At 39.6% G+C, this 16,229-nt stretch overlaps 1 protein-coding gene across 3 annotated transcripts in view; it reads right to left on the reverse strand.

Moving 5' to 3' along the window:
- Positions 1-16,229, reverse strand: part of ITCH (itchy E3 ubiquitin protein ligase) — a 50,264-nt gene that overhangs the window by 24,867 nt on the left and 9,168 nt on the right. The window contains exons 2-6 of one of the 3 annotated variants that reach the window (XM_081916771.1): positions 9,616-9,706; positions 6,197-6,338; positions 4,175-4,299; positions 3,103-3,240; positions 2,400-2,442 (exon numbers count right to left, since the gene is read on the reverse strand). In XM_081916771.1, coding sequence (XP_081772897.1) covers positions 2,400-2,442; positions 3,103-3,240; positions 4,175-4,299; positions 6,197-6,338; positions 9,616-9,685 — 518 coding nt within the window. In that variant the 5' untranslated portion in view covers positions 9,686-9,706. Of the gene's footprint in view, positions 1-2,399; positions 2,443-3,102; positions 3,241-4,174; positions 4,300-6,196; positions 6,339-8,138; positions 8,274-9,615; positions 9,707-16,229 lie in introns of those variants that run through there. The other 2 variants (XM_081916772.1, XM_081916773.1) reach the window with 2 other exon arrangements.

Genomic DNA, 16,229 nt, shown 5'->3' on the forward strand with positions numbered 1-16,229 from the left:
GCTTCCTAACTACATTGGTATGTGTAAATGATACTGAAAACTTGATAGCAACTGTAAGGAGTTGATAGCTCTCAAATAAATAAAATAGGTAGGTGTAGGTAGGTTTCAGACAAACAAAAAAGCATCAGTAGGGTTATGGCTGAATTGTAATATATTCAAGCCAACTACTGACAATCATTTTATTTTCAATTATAAAAACTTCAAGTGGGCAAAATAACATAAACCACAAGAAATGTGCCCCTTAGATATCAAACCTTCTATAAGAGTCAAAGAAATACAGGACATCTTATTCAAATATTTGCAAATCTGCAATTATTTGAAATGCCACCCTGATAAAAACTTCTGACTAGATGAAATAGCTTACCATTTGTAAATTAAATTATTTTTATTATTGTGGAAGGTTGACATTGTGAAAGGAGACCTATGAATTTCTGGCATAATGAACAAGAAAATGTTTAAAATGAACTGAGGCTGTCTCAGGCAACTGAGCCAAGTGTTAATGCTATGAGTAGCTTGGACTCGGAACAAAAAACAAACCATCATTAAACTTTAGTCATGCTCATTACATTGTGACCAATTATAACCACAAAGAACTTTTGTAATAGCTAACAAAAACATCCATATTTAACTTTTCAACTGAAATGTACATTGTTTTGTGTATGTGTTATTTGTTTCTTGATATATCCTGAACAAACAAAATGTATATTTTAATTAAAATGTGTTAAGAAAACACAACTGGAAGATTCTGATAATTTAAGGCAGTAAAAACTACACATAAAATTAACTACACCACTTATTTACAGGCTTATAGTCAGAATCTTCACAGTGTCAAGAGCCTAACATTAGCATTAGCAGCAGCAGCAGCATTTTAGTTTAGCATAAACATGGCCATGATCCTGTTTCACATATATTTCAAAAGGTACTAATAAACACTATTTCAAGTGGAATATATTCAGAATTCATCTTGCTGCTTCAGACTTTGAGGGAATTTTAAAACTGTCAACTCAGATATTATAAAATCTTTTGTTACTTGCAGTTTACAAGAACTAAAAACTTTGTATCACAAACAATGTGCTTTTCAGGATGGAATAAAGGAACTGTAAGGACACAGACACAGAGGTATTTATTCTATTGCATACAATTAAGTTGGACTAAGCGTCCAATGGGTCAGTGTGTCTGGCTGCTAACCAGAAGGTTGGTAGTTCAAGCCCATCCAGGGTTGGCTGTGGGAAGGATTCCTGGATTGCAAGCCTCACCATCTGACCACAACAGGGTGAATATGGTGGGTAAGAGTTCCTTCCCCCTTGGAGAAGACAGCGCCGAGGGCCTTCTGGCGGTTCCCTCATTGCGAGAAGTAAGGTTACAGGGAACCAGACAGAGGGCCTTCTCGGTAGTGGAACGCCCTCCCAGCAGATGTCAAGGCAATAAACAACTATTTTACTTTTAAAAGACAACTGAAGGCAGCCCTCTTTAGGGAAGTTTTTAATGTCTGATTCTGTACTGTTGGAAGCCGCCCAGAGTGGCTGGGGAAACCCAGCCAGATGGGTGGGGTATAAATTATTATTATTATTATTATTATTATTATGAAAAGCTCTGAAGACCCTGTGAAGACCTTGCCTGCCTCCAGAAGGGGAAGTCATCCCAAACAAGAATGTCATCCACCCCATCTTAAAAATATGCGTGCACCAACTCTTTTGCCTGAGTAAATGATTATTTATTGGTGAAGATCTGAACAGAAACTGGATTTTGCTTTCATTTTCTTCATTTCTTTTGAAATGTGTGTCTATTATAACCAAGATTTTTACAAGCTAGACACTCTTACAATTACAGTGGTACCTTGATTCAGGTAGGTAGCCGTGTTGGTCTGAGGCAGTCGAAATAAATAAATAAATTGTCCAGTAGTATCTTAGAGACCAACTAAGTATGTTCTGGGTATAAGCTTTCGTGTGCATGCACACGGTATCTGAAGAAGTGTGCATGCACACGAGAACTTATACCCAGAACATACTTAGTTGGTCTCTAAGGTGCTACTGGACAATTTTTTTATTCAGTGGTACCTTGGTTAACAAACTTAATCCACTCCGGAAGTCAGTTCTTAAACCAAAGCGTTCTTAAACCAAGGCGTGCTTTCCCATGGAACACACTCAACAGGAAGCGGAACATGTTCTGCTTCCAAGGCAAAGTTCACAAACTTCTTAATCTGAGTTGTTCATAAACTAAGCTGTTCTTAAACTAAGGTCACTGTACTAAAACTACTAAGGATGCTTGTATCCCCATGACCACTTCCAACCAGTTTCCAATACTCTGAAATATCTACAAAACTGCTAAATCTCAGCACTTTAAACATCACAACTATCAGCACTCCACAACTCCACTGCAGGTGTGGAAAACCACCTTACCTTGTTTCATTTTTTGCCCTGGAGCCATCATTCTGCACAGGACCTTTAATATTAAAAATAAAGAAATGGAAACTTATTTTAACATTTGTGTTGTTTTATAAAGAGACATAAGAAATAAGCATGATTTTCACTATTGGTCAAAATATATGCCATTCGCGTTTTAATTATTGCAAGAGATCAGAGTTCCCACAACAGCTCCAATACAGAGTATGGATAAAGTTTTTTGTACTTTAGAGCTGGAGTGCGCAGAAGGTTGATTGGGAATTACTGGTTCTCTCGGTAATTTGCCTCCCACAGACCACAAGCAGTTAACCAAGAATAAACCTTGTCTGGATTGAGACAAACCATGATCCCTGCTTCAGACATAACACAAAGGTAAACTGTGGCTTAGCTCCAGGTAGTGTGGTAGAAGAAGCATTGGGGAGCAGCAAAGCAGATGCAATTTTTACTGTGGCTACCAGTATGTGTGCTCATTCATGCTTAGCCATGATTTGGCCTAGTGTTATGTGCAAGCCAAGTCACTGTCTTCAGTACTCTCAAGCATGCATGTATAGGTTTGTAACCTAAAGCACTTTGGCTTACAGTCCTTATCAGGGTTCAATGCATTCTTCAAGAAAAGCCAAAAGCTACCAACAATAACAAATGTTAAATAGTTATATGATGCAACAGCAGTGTGCACACATAGAAGGTAAATATTACTCACTTCTTATACTTGAAGCATCACCATTACTCAGCAGCTCAGGATCTACCTGCATGCCATCTAAACAGACAGACAACTCTCCAATCCCGTCAGTTGATTCTTTGTCACCAGTAAGCATCATATTCACCACCACTTGTTCAACTATTGAAAATATACAAAAAAACCAATGTTCTTAACTGCTTGTATTTTTATTGCAGTGAACTGATTAAGATTGATACAATTTCATGAAAAAGCTGAGGAAAGCTTTTAAGAAATGGCCACAGTTCCATTTCCTCTTACACATTCAGTGATCACTGCACATGGTGAGCCTCAGAAAACTTTACTAAATGGGGGTCATTCCCTTACTGAAAAATGGGATTCTGAAGCTTTAGCTCCTTGTTTTAAATTTGACATCCATGCTCAGCCCATGCAATCAAAGATTATAGTCCATATTCAACAGCTGCACTGAGCAGAATTCATCTAGAGCAGTGTTTCCCAACCTTGGGTCTCCAGCTGTTTTGGGCTACAACTCCCATCATACTTAGCGAGCAAGACCAGTGGTCAGGGATGATGGGAAGTGTAGTCTAAAAACAGCTAGAGACCAAAGGTTGGGAAACACTGATCTAGAGCATTTGCTCTTGTGGGTAAAGCCCACAACAATTACCACGGAACAGGTATCATCAGATTCTTAGCAATGAATTAATGTTATATGGTATATTGTTCTGATTTCCCTAAATGTCCCTAGCAGAACAATGTATAATTCTCATTTATTTTTATGTCATCCTCAGGTTGTGCCACCCTTCTCTCAATAATCAGCAGAAGCAAAACTCATCCATGAATATCTTTAACATCAAACAAAAGAGCCCTCATAACCGTACAATAAATAATAAGAGTTTAAGCATAGTTGCATATTCTCTGTTCCAAATGAACCAAATTTTAGTGGAGACTTCATGGAATGATTTCTGGTTCTTAGGACCCTCTGGAAGACTGCAGGGGTGGGCATCACACTTCTTAAGATCTTTAATATTAACATTTGCCCACACACATATACACCAAAGTTTACATCATTTCAAGTTATGTGCTTTTGTATACTTACGTTTCATATTGTTTGCTTTGAGAGTCTCTTTAATTTCTAGAGTGGCGCTTCCCAATAAGACATCAGATTTCAACGTTTGGTGACTCCATACACGGAAGCACAGGTTGCTGACGGGTGAGACAATTCTAAAAAGAAGAAGCAAGAAATACTGTAATGCATACTCGCAAGTTCCATTTAAAAATACTTCTGAGTAACTTAGAATCATAGACTTATAGAACTGTAGAGTTGCAAGGGACACCAAGGGTCATCTAATCTAACGCCCTGCAATGATTTGAGCCCCATGTTGGGCAAAGATTCCTACACTGTAGGGCATGGGTAGGCAAACTATGGCCCGGGGGCCAGATCCGGCCCAACTGCCTTCTAAAGCCGGCCCGCGGACAGTCCGGGAATCAGCGTGTTTTTACATGAGTAGAATGTGCCCTTTTATTTAAAATGCATCTCTGGGTTATTTGTGAGGCACAGGAATTCATTCATTCCCCCCCCCCACAATACAGTCCGCCCCCCCCCCACAAGGTCTGAGGGACAGTGGACCAGCCCCCTGCTGAAAAAGTTTGCTGATCCCTGCTGTAGGGGGTGGGACTAGATGACCCTTCATGGTCCCTTCCAACAGAATCTCAACTAGATTATACATGACAGATGGCTGCCTAACCTCTGCTTAAAATCTCCAAGGCGGATGAGTCCACCACCTTTCATGGGAGTCTGTTCCACTGTCAAACAGCTCTTACCTGTCACTTACTATTACAAAATTGACACAAACACCCCCAAAAAATGCACAAATCAATTGATCTTCCAAGAGCTATCATATTCCAAACAGTAGTAACATTTATAGAAAAATGTGGCTTTTTATGACAGAAATTAATCCTGCAAATATATGTTTATTTCAGTAGCACATACCGTATTTTTCGTCCTATAGGACGCACTTTTCCCCCTCCAAAAATGAAGGGGAAGTCTGTGTGCGTCCTATGGGGCGAATGCAGGCTTTCACTGAAGCGTGGAGAGCGAGAGGGGTCGGTGTGCACCGACCCCTCTCGCTCTCCACGCTTCAGGAAGCTATCAGCAAGCCTGGAGAGCCCGTGGGAATTCCCGCAGGGCTCCCTAGGCTGCGGACAGCAGCCTGCTGCATGGAGCGTGGGGCGCGCTGATGCCTAGGGAGCCCTGCTAAAAACTAGGTGCATCCTATGGGCTGGTGCGTCCTATAGGGCGAAAAATATGGTAAATGGGGAACCTTGTGCACAAAAAATAATAATACTCTAAGTGTATTTATTTCATGGTAAATCTTACAGGCAGATTTTTACATGCAGGTTTTGAAGTTTTAGAAGCAAGAACAGTATATACATCTTTCACTAAGTTTTAGGGGGAAATAACCTTTCTTCTAGCAACTGTATGCTTCTTTAGTTCCCTCCTCATTCCTTGTACACCTTGGTTCAGATACAAAGATATTTAAAGTTGCTCACCTATGTACATTGGGACTTTCTGGGCTTCCCTTTTATGGAACAACTCCCTGTACTCCCCCCTATAGCCATTCATGAGGCTCAGGGAACCCACCTAGTGACACACCTTACACAGTGTAAGGGGCTGAAACCCATCTAACCTAGTTTGCAGAGCTACTGGTCTGCCTCCGTGCTTAATTAAAAACAAACAAAAAAATCTAAAACATTTAAACCAGTTAAATCAAACCAATAACCTTTATTGGCATCACAGTATAAAACATTTAAGTCACTGGGATAATTAAAATGACAAGGGTGAAGCTATCGAGGGTTATAAGGTCACAGTGTGATCGTGTGCACTTAGATATTATACAAATCAGGTGAATGAGTTAAAACTGATTGGGGGGGGGAAAGATTTGGAGTTCTCCAATTACAGATCTTGGGAATGGCTCAGAACAAAATACTTTTTCCCATGATCACACACCCTGATAAGACCTGCATTTTTCTCTTGTCAATATCCATCACACAGTATAAGGGGGCTGCATTTCTGTTTCTTATAACAAAATAACAAAATAAGGAACATTTCCAAACCTACACTGTAAGATGTTGTTTCCATTTTGGACTATTAGTATTGTTGCACTTTTCTGTTTTCTTTGACTGTCCATCAACTGAGACTTCCACGTAAGGGCTGGGTCCAAACCATTTGTTTTTGTTTTCTTTCAACTTCGCAGAAATAACTATTGAAAGAGAATGAATGAGTGCTTTATTTGCTTCAGCAACTTCTAAAGTTTCTACTATTACCTAGCAAAGTAGATTATGGAACCACAGCCAAATTACAACTCTTTTACATTGACAGAAAAGACACCATGGCACAAAGTCCTTTCATTTGGATGTAATATTTACATTGGACCAAAGATTTTCCCTTCCATTCAATCAATTTAAAACCTAAGATGAAACATTTGTCAAGTCATCACTATATCAAGCCATTTAATTTTCTTAAACCTTTCCAAAACTATATTCACCATCCTAATTCTGATCCATTTAGCTCTTGTTGCTGGTATGCCCGCCTTTTGCTAAGTAATTACAGGACACATTTTAAAGCAGGGGTAGGCAACCTAAGGCCTGTGGGCTGGATGCGGCCCAATCGCCTTATCAATCCAGCCCATGGACGATCCAGGAATCTGTGTGTTTTTACATGAGTAGAAGGTTTCCTTTTATTTAAAATGCATCTCTGGGTTATTTGTGGGGCATAGGAATTCGTTCATTTCCCCCCCCCCAAAATATAGTCCGGCCCAGCACATGGTCTGAGGGACAGTGGACTGGCCCATGGCTGAAAAAGGTTGCTGACCCCTGTTTTAAAGTAAACATAAAGATACATACATTTTAAGTTAGGTGTAAAAATGCATGCAACAATCTTAGTTCTGTGTGCTCCATTTGCACTCACACATATTCTTATGCTGTACCATACCAACCACAACCAATCTTTTATGTTACCACTATTGTCTGCAGCATGTAGCATTTCAAAAAGTGGACCAATTAATTTTGCATGTCTTCTCGTTGTCTTGGTGGTATTTATATAGCTACACTAGTCAAATTTAGCACCAGAAGTGTTGAGTCTCTCACTGCAGTTACAAAAGTGAAATAAGTAGTAAGTTTTAAACAAATGTGCTTTATTTAGAAAGCTGAAGTGTGTTCTTCAGTGTGTGAGTTAAGCAATGAGAAAGTGAGCCTGACTCGACAAAATTAACATCAAGCAAATAAAAATCTTTCTCTTTAGAAATTGTACCATTTAGCAGGGGCAATTTTACCACTCAGACAAGATATATTTTATTTCTGCTCGCACCATTGCAAGTGGCTTATTTCTCTCTGGTCTTGCCTCACCATCAACTGTTCACATCTACTAGAACTTTTACTGCCAAAATTACTTACATATCTTGTCAGTCCGACCACTTCAAGCCCTTCTTTAAATCCCAGAATTGGTTTTTTGCCAGCACCAGGATGTTACACAAGCTTCTTGCCCTTATCTTCAAAACCCTCCATGTTTCTCCCCCCCACCCCCAATTTTTTTCTGTTGTTGTATCCCAACGCACCGCTTCCTGTGATTTTTGCTTACCCAGGTCTACTCTACTCAATTATTTGAAGAGATCTTCTGCTACTTGAAACAAACCCACTCTTTCTCCCTTGCTCTCCTTTATGATTGGAATGGCCTTCCAGAACATCCCTTCCACACATTTTTCATGAAGCCTTTGAAACAACCCTCTATTCTCAATATCCTGCAACTAAAGTGCATGTAACTAAAATAATTGCACATTCTTCCCTTGTTCATCCCTGCCATCAGTTCCCTTCCCTTCTTCTGTTTCCCTATAAACCTCTCGAGGTAGGGGCAAGGCAAACCTGTTCTTTGTTAAGTGCAATGTAAACAGATAATTCCATGTAAACAAACAAACAAGTACACACTGGATATGTGGAAGTGGCTAAGAAGTGGCAACTACTTGGCTATATGGCTTATCACTTGTGTGAGTAGTCAATCATAGAACATGTCATCTGTTGCTTGGAGATAAGTGGAATTCTCTACATATTGCTTATGATCATGAAGGCAAGCTTATCTGTTGCCTCCTGGGCCAGTCTGCCTACCTCTTGATAGATAGCAGAGGTTGCTTAAACTCCTCCCCCAAAATCTCCCTATTTCCTGGCTGAGATCTCTCCGTATTCAGTCTCCCCAATGTTAGCAGTCTCTTATGATGCTGTTATCTTGACTGACAATGCTGCAGACCTACACAGTCCTCTTCCTGTTTTTGCAGTAGATGCACTAGTGCCTGGGTCATTGCAAATATTGACTAGCTAAGCCAAGCTTTCCTCGGTAACACTCAATTTTTCTTGACTCAAGTGAGGCCTCACTGGGACATTTTTTCTAAAGTAACACTCATGGGTGTTATATACAAGGTGAAGAGGCTAAATTCTAACATAATAAATAATTTGCAGGAAGTAGATTCTGTGTTAACTACTTACAACACAGTTATGATAGATGAAACAGATTTTTCAAAACAAAACGGACTTTAAAAGTAAGTTGCGACACTGCCCCCAGTGCCTTAAAAATAAAAAAATCACCTATCATCTGGTTCTTCAAACTAGGAGTCTATACTGATCACTCATTCATATACCATATTTTTGGCCTTAACTGTCATAGTGAAGATGAGCCAAAATAAAGTTTCCTTCAAAGACCACTGTTGATATCCATTAATATGTTCAAAGAAATATTAATGAATCAACAAAAAAGGAGGCAATGTACATTCTTTCCCTTAAAGATTATTCCCTAGGCCAGTGGTTTTCAATCCTGGCTGCCTTGAATGATTGTCAGGGGCACCGCGGGCAACACTGGACTCTATCCCTCTTTCCTTCCTTCCCTCCCTCCTCTGATGCCCTCTCGCATCTCTGCCTCAAGAAGGCTTGTGGGGCTGTTTGTTGCAGCAGCCCTGGCTACAAGCTCCGCACTATGCACTAGTTGCAATGGGTTAAAACCAATTTATAAAAGGTCTGTAGAAACCTGCTTAAAGGACACTGAAATAACAAAGCAGAGCGATTAAACCAACAACACTAGCTGGAACAGGAAAATTATTTAAAGGGTTCTGGCGCAAAAATCCATTAAAACACCTCTGAATCAACAAAGAGAAGGAACAATGTGAACATAGTAGTGGAAAAAATCTGTTCCAGTGGTCACAGAGAAATAGTGACAGAGAACATGTTCAATCCTCAGCATCTCCAGTCAAAAGAAATCTTGGATAAGGCTGGGAAAGACGTTCTGACAATGTTAAGGACTTTAGGGCAGTTACAGTTAGATGGGCAAATGGCTTGACTTGACATGAGGGATCTTTATATGCCTTCCAATAGGATTTGTTTTAGATTTTCCCACAAAGATGTAGGAAAAGGTCACAAAGATAGGAGTCTGCAATTCCTTCAGTTACCTTTAAAGGAAAGGCTCTACAGTCAGCAAGCAGGCCTATTTGAGACACTTACCAGTGATCTGAAGCTGTGATTTCATAGTTAGTCCACTGATAGGCTCTGAATTTGACCCATTGCCAGCCATACCACAGGAAGGTACATGAACCTGAATGAAGAAACAAGAAAAAATAACTTTACTCTTGAGACAAAGAGACTAAAATTGAGTTCAATTGAAAATATAAAAATATAAAATTAAGCTTAGTTGCCATATGCATTAATATATTAGACAACTACACTATAGGATATCTAGGTAGACTCCCACAAGAGGTTGTGGACTCTCCTTCTTTGGAAGATTTTAAACAGAGATTGGATGGCCATCATCTATGATCTAGTTGAGATTCCTGCATTGCAGGGGGTTGAGCTAGCTATTCCTCAGGGTCCCTTCCAGCTCTACAATTCTATCGTTTTATACGTGATGGACAGACCAATCTTTCTTAAGGCAAACCAGAACAAAACAAATACTGGTGAAATGCCTGTTGTGATCATTTGTAATGAAGGAGCCAAAATATGTGGTACTCTTCTCCTCCACCCCAACTCATTAGCAGATGCAAGCAACCAGTGGCTTGGGAATAAGGTTGTGTCTTCCTCTTGATCACATCCATTTACTTTCAATGACAGAGCTGAATCAAACATTCATTCATAAGGTTACAAAGAGAAATAAATATTCAACAAAAACAATCGCCACTCATACATCCCTCACCCCTTTCAAATGGACTTTGTTAACTGATTCTCCACACAGACAGGAAAAGTATTGACATGGTCTCAGCTGATTCTAGTACCAATTTCCAGTGTGAGCTACCCAACTTGCCCTGCCTCACCTGCTCCCATGATCCCTTTCTCGTATTTATGTTCTTTTTCATTAGAACAAAATGATTTGCCCTCAATTTTCTTGGATTAGATCTAACTATAAAATATTTATTATAACATCTGTATACACAGGAAAACTGTGCGATTAGACACAATAAAAACACAGCTAATTAACTAGTGCAAACTGAAGTTGGAAAACAGCTACATATACATACATAAATGAAACTGAAACAAATTACTCACACTAGATTAAACCCCACTGAAATATTTTTTCATGTACAAACTGCTATCTAATAACTCCACAAAGAGTTTCCAAAATGGCACAGAGTTATAAACAGCTTCCGCAAACCCCATGTGTCAATATATTTCAGCACATAGTTCTGGACACTTCCACTAAGATTTGGAGAGTACTTGCCAGACTTGACTGAAGTTGTTTAACAACAACAACAACAACAACCACCACCCATACATCTGGTAGGGCTGAATATCAGAATCTTAGATGTGGGACTGGAAGGTCTCATGTAAAACAGAGTTTTTTAGTTTCAAAGTTCAAGAAATCAATTATTCCTATTTTCAGGTTTACTTTAATATGCCTCACAATTTGATAAGCAGACCTTAGTGTTTTAAAGCTATCACCTTTGAATCAATAAGGAACCAACACTTTCAGGCTGGTAATAAAATTAATATTTCAAACATTTGCCTAGCTGATGTCAGCGGTGGTTTCTTCTTCCTGGAAATCCTTAGCTATAGGAAGCATGCTTTATGATCAAGAACCTTTTAGAATTTGCTGTATTAATGATGTGCTGCTCTCACCTCATGAACAAAAACATTTCCCTACTAGAAATGGCAGCTAATTTAATTATGTAGTTTATAAGAAGAATAGAGGAAAAAAGGGAAAAACAACAACAGCTCAGCAGTTTCCTGTAATTTAGTAATTTTCAGCTTTGCTTCTGTGTGGAAACTCTGGACTCCTACAGACTCCTACAGAGTTGCCACATTCCCCCCCCAGTCAGAAGCTTTGTGCTTCAACTGCTGCAGAACCATCAACAGCAACAGCAGAATGCATGGGGGTCAGGGAGGATCCTGCCACTGTTACTCTTCAACACCCACCTCTTCGTGTTTGCATTGAATATGTACTTTTTGTTAGTATCTTGGTTATTTTTCCCTCACTTAGTGAATTAGGGGGTCTCTCTCACTAATAGGACTTTTCATTTTGGAGGCTGAGCACTCTAGCATAATGCCCCATTGACATGTACGGCTTTTTACACAAATAGGAATCTATGAATAATTCACATGGCGTGAGCTGAATTGCAGGGAAGGGAAAGGAGACAAAGAGCTTATGATTCCTTTGTGTGTGTCCCTTCCTTTCTCTCTTCAGTCAATTCCAAATCCCTACTTCCCTTTGCTATCCTTTTCGCGGCAAAGAGGAAAGACTTTGCTGCTGGAAGAATCATGCTTTAGGACCCAGGCTCCTTTCCCAGACTATGCATGCAGTTCCCCAGTTATAGCCCAGGGAGGTACAATTATATACATGATTAAGAGGAACTAGGACTCCATGTGGCACTGCTGAATATGACTATCAGATTCAGCTTACATATTCAGCAAGTTCCTGGTCTTACCTCTACCAGGAACATACTAGGTGGACTTAGGCATTCTCACCTTTAGTTCCCCATGTGTAACATGGGTGACCTTCGGCCAGTCACCATCTTTCAGTCTAACATACCTTACAGGAGGATAATATGGAGATGAGGTGAGCTATGTAGGCCACCTTGAGTTCCTTGTATAAAAGGTGAGATACAAAGCAAAAATAAATGATGAGATAAAAATAATACTGTGCATCCTTATAGGATTGCTATGTGAATTACAACAATAAAACATAGGGTAATTGCTGTAAGCACTATATAAATGCTAAGCATGATTAATATTAATTTCTTCCTACTATAATTACTATTGTGAATGGTTAGCTTGCTGTATGCACATATGAGAAAGGTGGGGGATTTGTTTTATGGAGCATGGGACTCCATGGGTGGAGATGAATTAAACTTCTGGGGGCCAGGAATATAACCAGCCTATCTTGGGATGTACAGCTCTAATTTGCCTACTTTAAGAAAACTCTGTGATGGTTAAAAAAGCATTTTCACAACCTAGCTTTATTTGTCCCTATGGTTAAGAGGAAAGCCTCTGGGCTTATTTCAGTCATATGAAGTAATTCCTATTTAGCAGAGACACGCAACCTGTTTGATTATCTCTGAAAAGACAGAGACAATTAGAAGTTACTTTCAACTTGTCAAAATTAACCATAGGTTAATGTTCTAGCTATAGTGTCTGACAGCACCACGGAGGAGACCTGTGTGAATTTTAACAGAAAGGAATACAACAGACAGAGAAAGTTACTATTTGTTATTATTAACCTAATGGTGAATTCAGATGCTGAGTTTTATGCCATGCAGTGATCTCTATTTAACATAACCCATTGGTGGCAAAACTGTCTGAACCAGTTCAAGGGCATCACATTTCACTTGGTTAAAAAAAATGCTCCTCTGAAGTGCATGGGCCTCAGTAATTCAACTAATCGGGACCTCCTTTGCCCATGACTTATACCACATGATCATCATGGTAGGAGATTAGTCATCTGAAACAGTTATAAAAGGAAATGCTTCATATAAGCATCCAATAACCCTAAAACATTAGGTAAGGAGAAGTTTCTGATGCTCACTATTATGCAAGTCTGCAGATTTTGAATCTTTAAGAGCTTTCACAACTGTAATTGACAGGTTTAGCAATCAAGACAGTAGTGAGGCCTGAAACATCACCAGCAACCTATACAAATAATGGAAAACTCATTCTCTAAGTGTAAGTATTTAAATAGCCAAAACAGCACTAACCACACAGACAAGGGAGGTATCACTAGCATTACTGGGGACCCAAAATAGGCCAATGACGGCTGAGTGGCCATACAGTGCTGGCTTACTCTTTGGGGGATGGAGGCTAGGGAAAGGGGGAAATAAAATGGGCTGAGGTACCCAAACTGGCTGCCATACTGAAGGGAGGGGATTAAGGTTAATAAATAACCCCAAATAGTGTTGCAAATAACTCATTTTGAGTTAATTGTTGAATTTATTAACTTCATCTATAATATGGCCATTCTGAAAGCTTTACCCGCATCTATTCACCAAATTTCAGCATCCTCACTTTACACGAGGAATTGTAAAGCATATAAAAAGATGTCAAAGACTGAAGGGACTGATTATTCTTAGCTAAAAGGTATTTATTTTTAAAAAGTTGCAAATAGGCAAAATACTGTTAATAAGCAGGCTTATGAGTTTATCTCCCCTACATGCAATCGTCATGGAAAACTAATTAACAAGCTTAAACTGGGAGATTAAGTTTAAATTGAACAAACGTTTTCTAGCCAAAGAAATAGGTGAGTAGCAAACAGATTAAAGGCTGTCACACTTGTCTATTTTTAAATGCACTATATAAAACAGAAGATGCAGCAAGTGCCTTCTTTAAAGGCAGAAGTAAAGACTACTTGGCACTTAAGTGTCTTCTACTCTTAATATCCTGTTTCATTTTATATTGAATGTCAGAAGGTGGAGAATGAACTGCAGACATGTGTCAATTTTACTCAGTATAAAATATATTTAGCACATATATTAGAAGTAGGAAATACCTTGAATGGATGCTGTTTCAAGGTACCTATGATGGTAACAACAATAGGTGTCACATTAAAGCATGAACTTTACATGTTGTAATGTCTGATCCCAGACAAACTGTAGTTAATCTTAGCTATGGTCTGAACAATCCAACTCCAGGAGGAGGAGGGAATGAAAGCCTATGGCTTACAGTGTCTTGTTCTCAAAGCACAACAACTGATTGGCTAGAAGATACCTACTAATTCTTTATCTTTATCTTTTACTAATTTAATTTACAAGCCCTCACTACTGACCAAGGGTTTGGTATCATAGAAATTTTAATTGTCTACAATTGCTTGAGGTGCTGTGATGTAACTGACTGTTCAGTAACATTCTAGTAAGAGGCAAACAATCAGCACAAAGGGACCAAGGGCAAAGCAAACTTTGTACAGCTGATGTGTGAAGAGCAGTAAGAAGGCAAATTTCGGAAATACCCTTTGCTTCCTAAGTGATATTTGAGGATGTGATTGCTAGATTAGGGCGGGGGTGGTGCAGCAAAATGCTTTTCCTGACAGTGACTCTAGCATACACGTTTGTTACTGGCAGGAATCAGAACAACTCTAAAAATTAGGATCATTCCACCAGAATAATTATAATTTCATTTATTATTAAATAATTAGTTTCCTGGTCCAATTCAAAGTGATGGTTTCGATCTATAAAGCCTTAAATGGCTCAGTGCTGCAAAAGCTCAAGGGCTGCCTCTCCCAATATGAAACAACCTGGACCCTGCAATCATCATCAGAGGCCCTTCTTCATGTGCCTCCCCTGTCAGAGCTTTGGAAGGTGGCAACACAAGAACAGGCCTTTTCTGCAGTAGCTCCATGCATGAGGAATGCTATCCTCAGGGAGGTTTGCCTGGAACCTTCGTTACATATCTTTAGGCAAAAACATTCCTTTCCTCCCAGGACTTTGGCTAATGAAACAATCTGTAGCCTTTTAACCTGGTGGGCATTGTTTTGGTTTGTTACTATTGTATGTATTTTTGTGTTTTTATATTGTAAACCACCCTCTATTCCTCAGATGAAGGGCAATATAGAAATTTAATAAATATTAATGAAACAATAAATATGAACAATTGCTATCCTATATTCCTAAACTTCGCCACTGACATCCAGTTACATAACTGGAACAGGAAGTATTAGCATGGTTGAGAGAAACCCAATGTTTGCAGAAGTAGAAAAAAGCAAGCAAAAAAATCTCCCCATCCCCAAACCTAGTCCACTGAGGACCCTTTGTCACAGGCCAGATAACACTGAGTGCAACTGGGGGGGGTGGAAATTGGGCAGAACAGAGCTAATGGAATATACCAGAAGCATGACTGCCTGGCTGGAAGGAAGCCTTCTTGCCTCTACAGTAATAGCTTCTGTGACTCCACTTGTTAACCACATTGGCATCCTCTTCACACTCATGGTATCTTTCCTGAGCTTCTAAGACTGTATTTTTATACAGCTCCCAAGCATTCTGGAGTGATTTGATCTGACCTTCTTGACTTTGCCTTTCAACTTCCATTTTATCAAGCCACTCATTTTGGGGGAGTCTCATTTTTTGAAATCAAATGTTACTGTGTCAGATTTTCTTGGTGATTGACTGTTTATATGTAGTATATTTAGTTTAAGAACACTATGATCTCTGCTCCCAGTTGGCTTAACAACACTTACATGTTGCAGCAGAGGTAACGGTGTCTCATTGGCTCTCTGCAGTCCACCTCAGTTAACCCACACTGGCTTGGACTCTTCTAACATTAGCATCTCTGTGTTTATACACAGAGAATATACAAGACTCACTCTTCAAGTGTCTTTGGCACTTCCATTTTGATCTACGATGCTTTCTCCTCTCTCAACTGCAATCATGTGCTCCTGCATTCACAGTGCTGAGTTGTATACCTCCCACATTTAAATTTTCATTAATTTTATCATCGTCATTCGAGTGAGATTTGCTCCAAACCCTACTCAGCTCCTGCGGGCTTTTCCTCCCCCCCCCCAACAGTTTAAAAGCTGCTCTGCCAGAGCATTACGGCCGCAGAGCCACAGAGCCACCACCCAGCCAAGCACCAGCTTACTGTCGCCACTACCAAGGGAGAGAGGTAGGAGGGTACCGGGAGGTTCAAGGAAGCTGCAAGGAACTGGC

Source organism: Podarcis melisellensis, assembly GCF_964234715.1.
Source record: "Podarcis melisellensis genome assembly, chromosome: 6".
NCBI classification, from domain to species: domain Eukaryota; kingdom Metazoa; phylum Chordata; class Lepidosauria; order Squamata; family Lacertidae; genus Podarcis; species Podarcis melisellensis.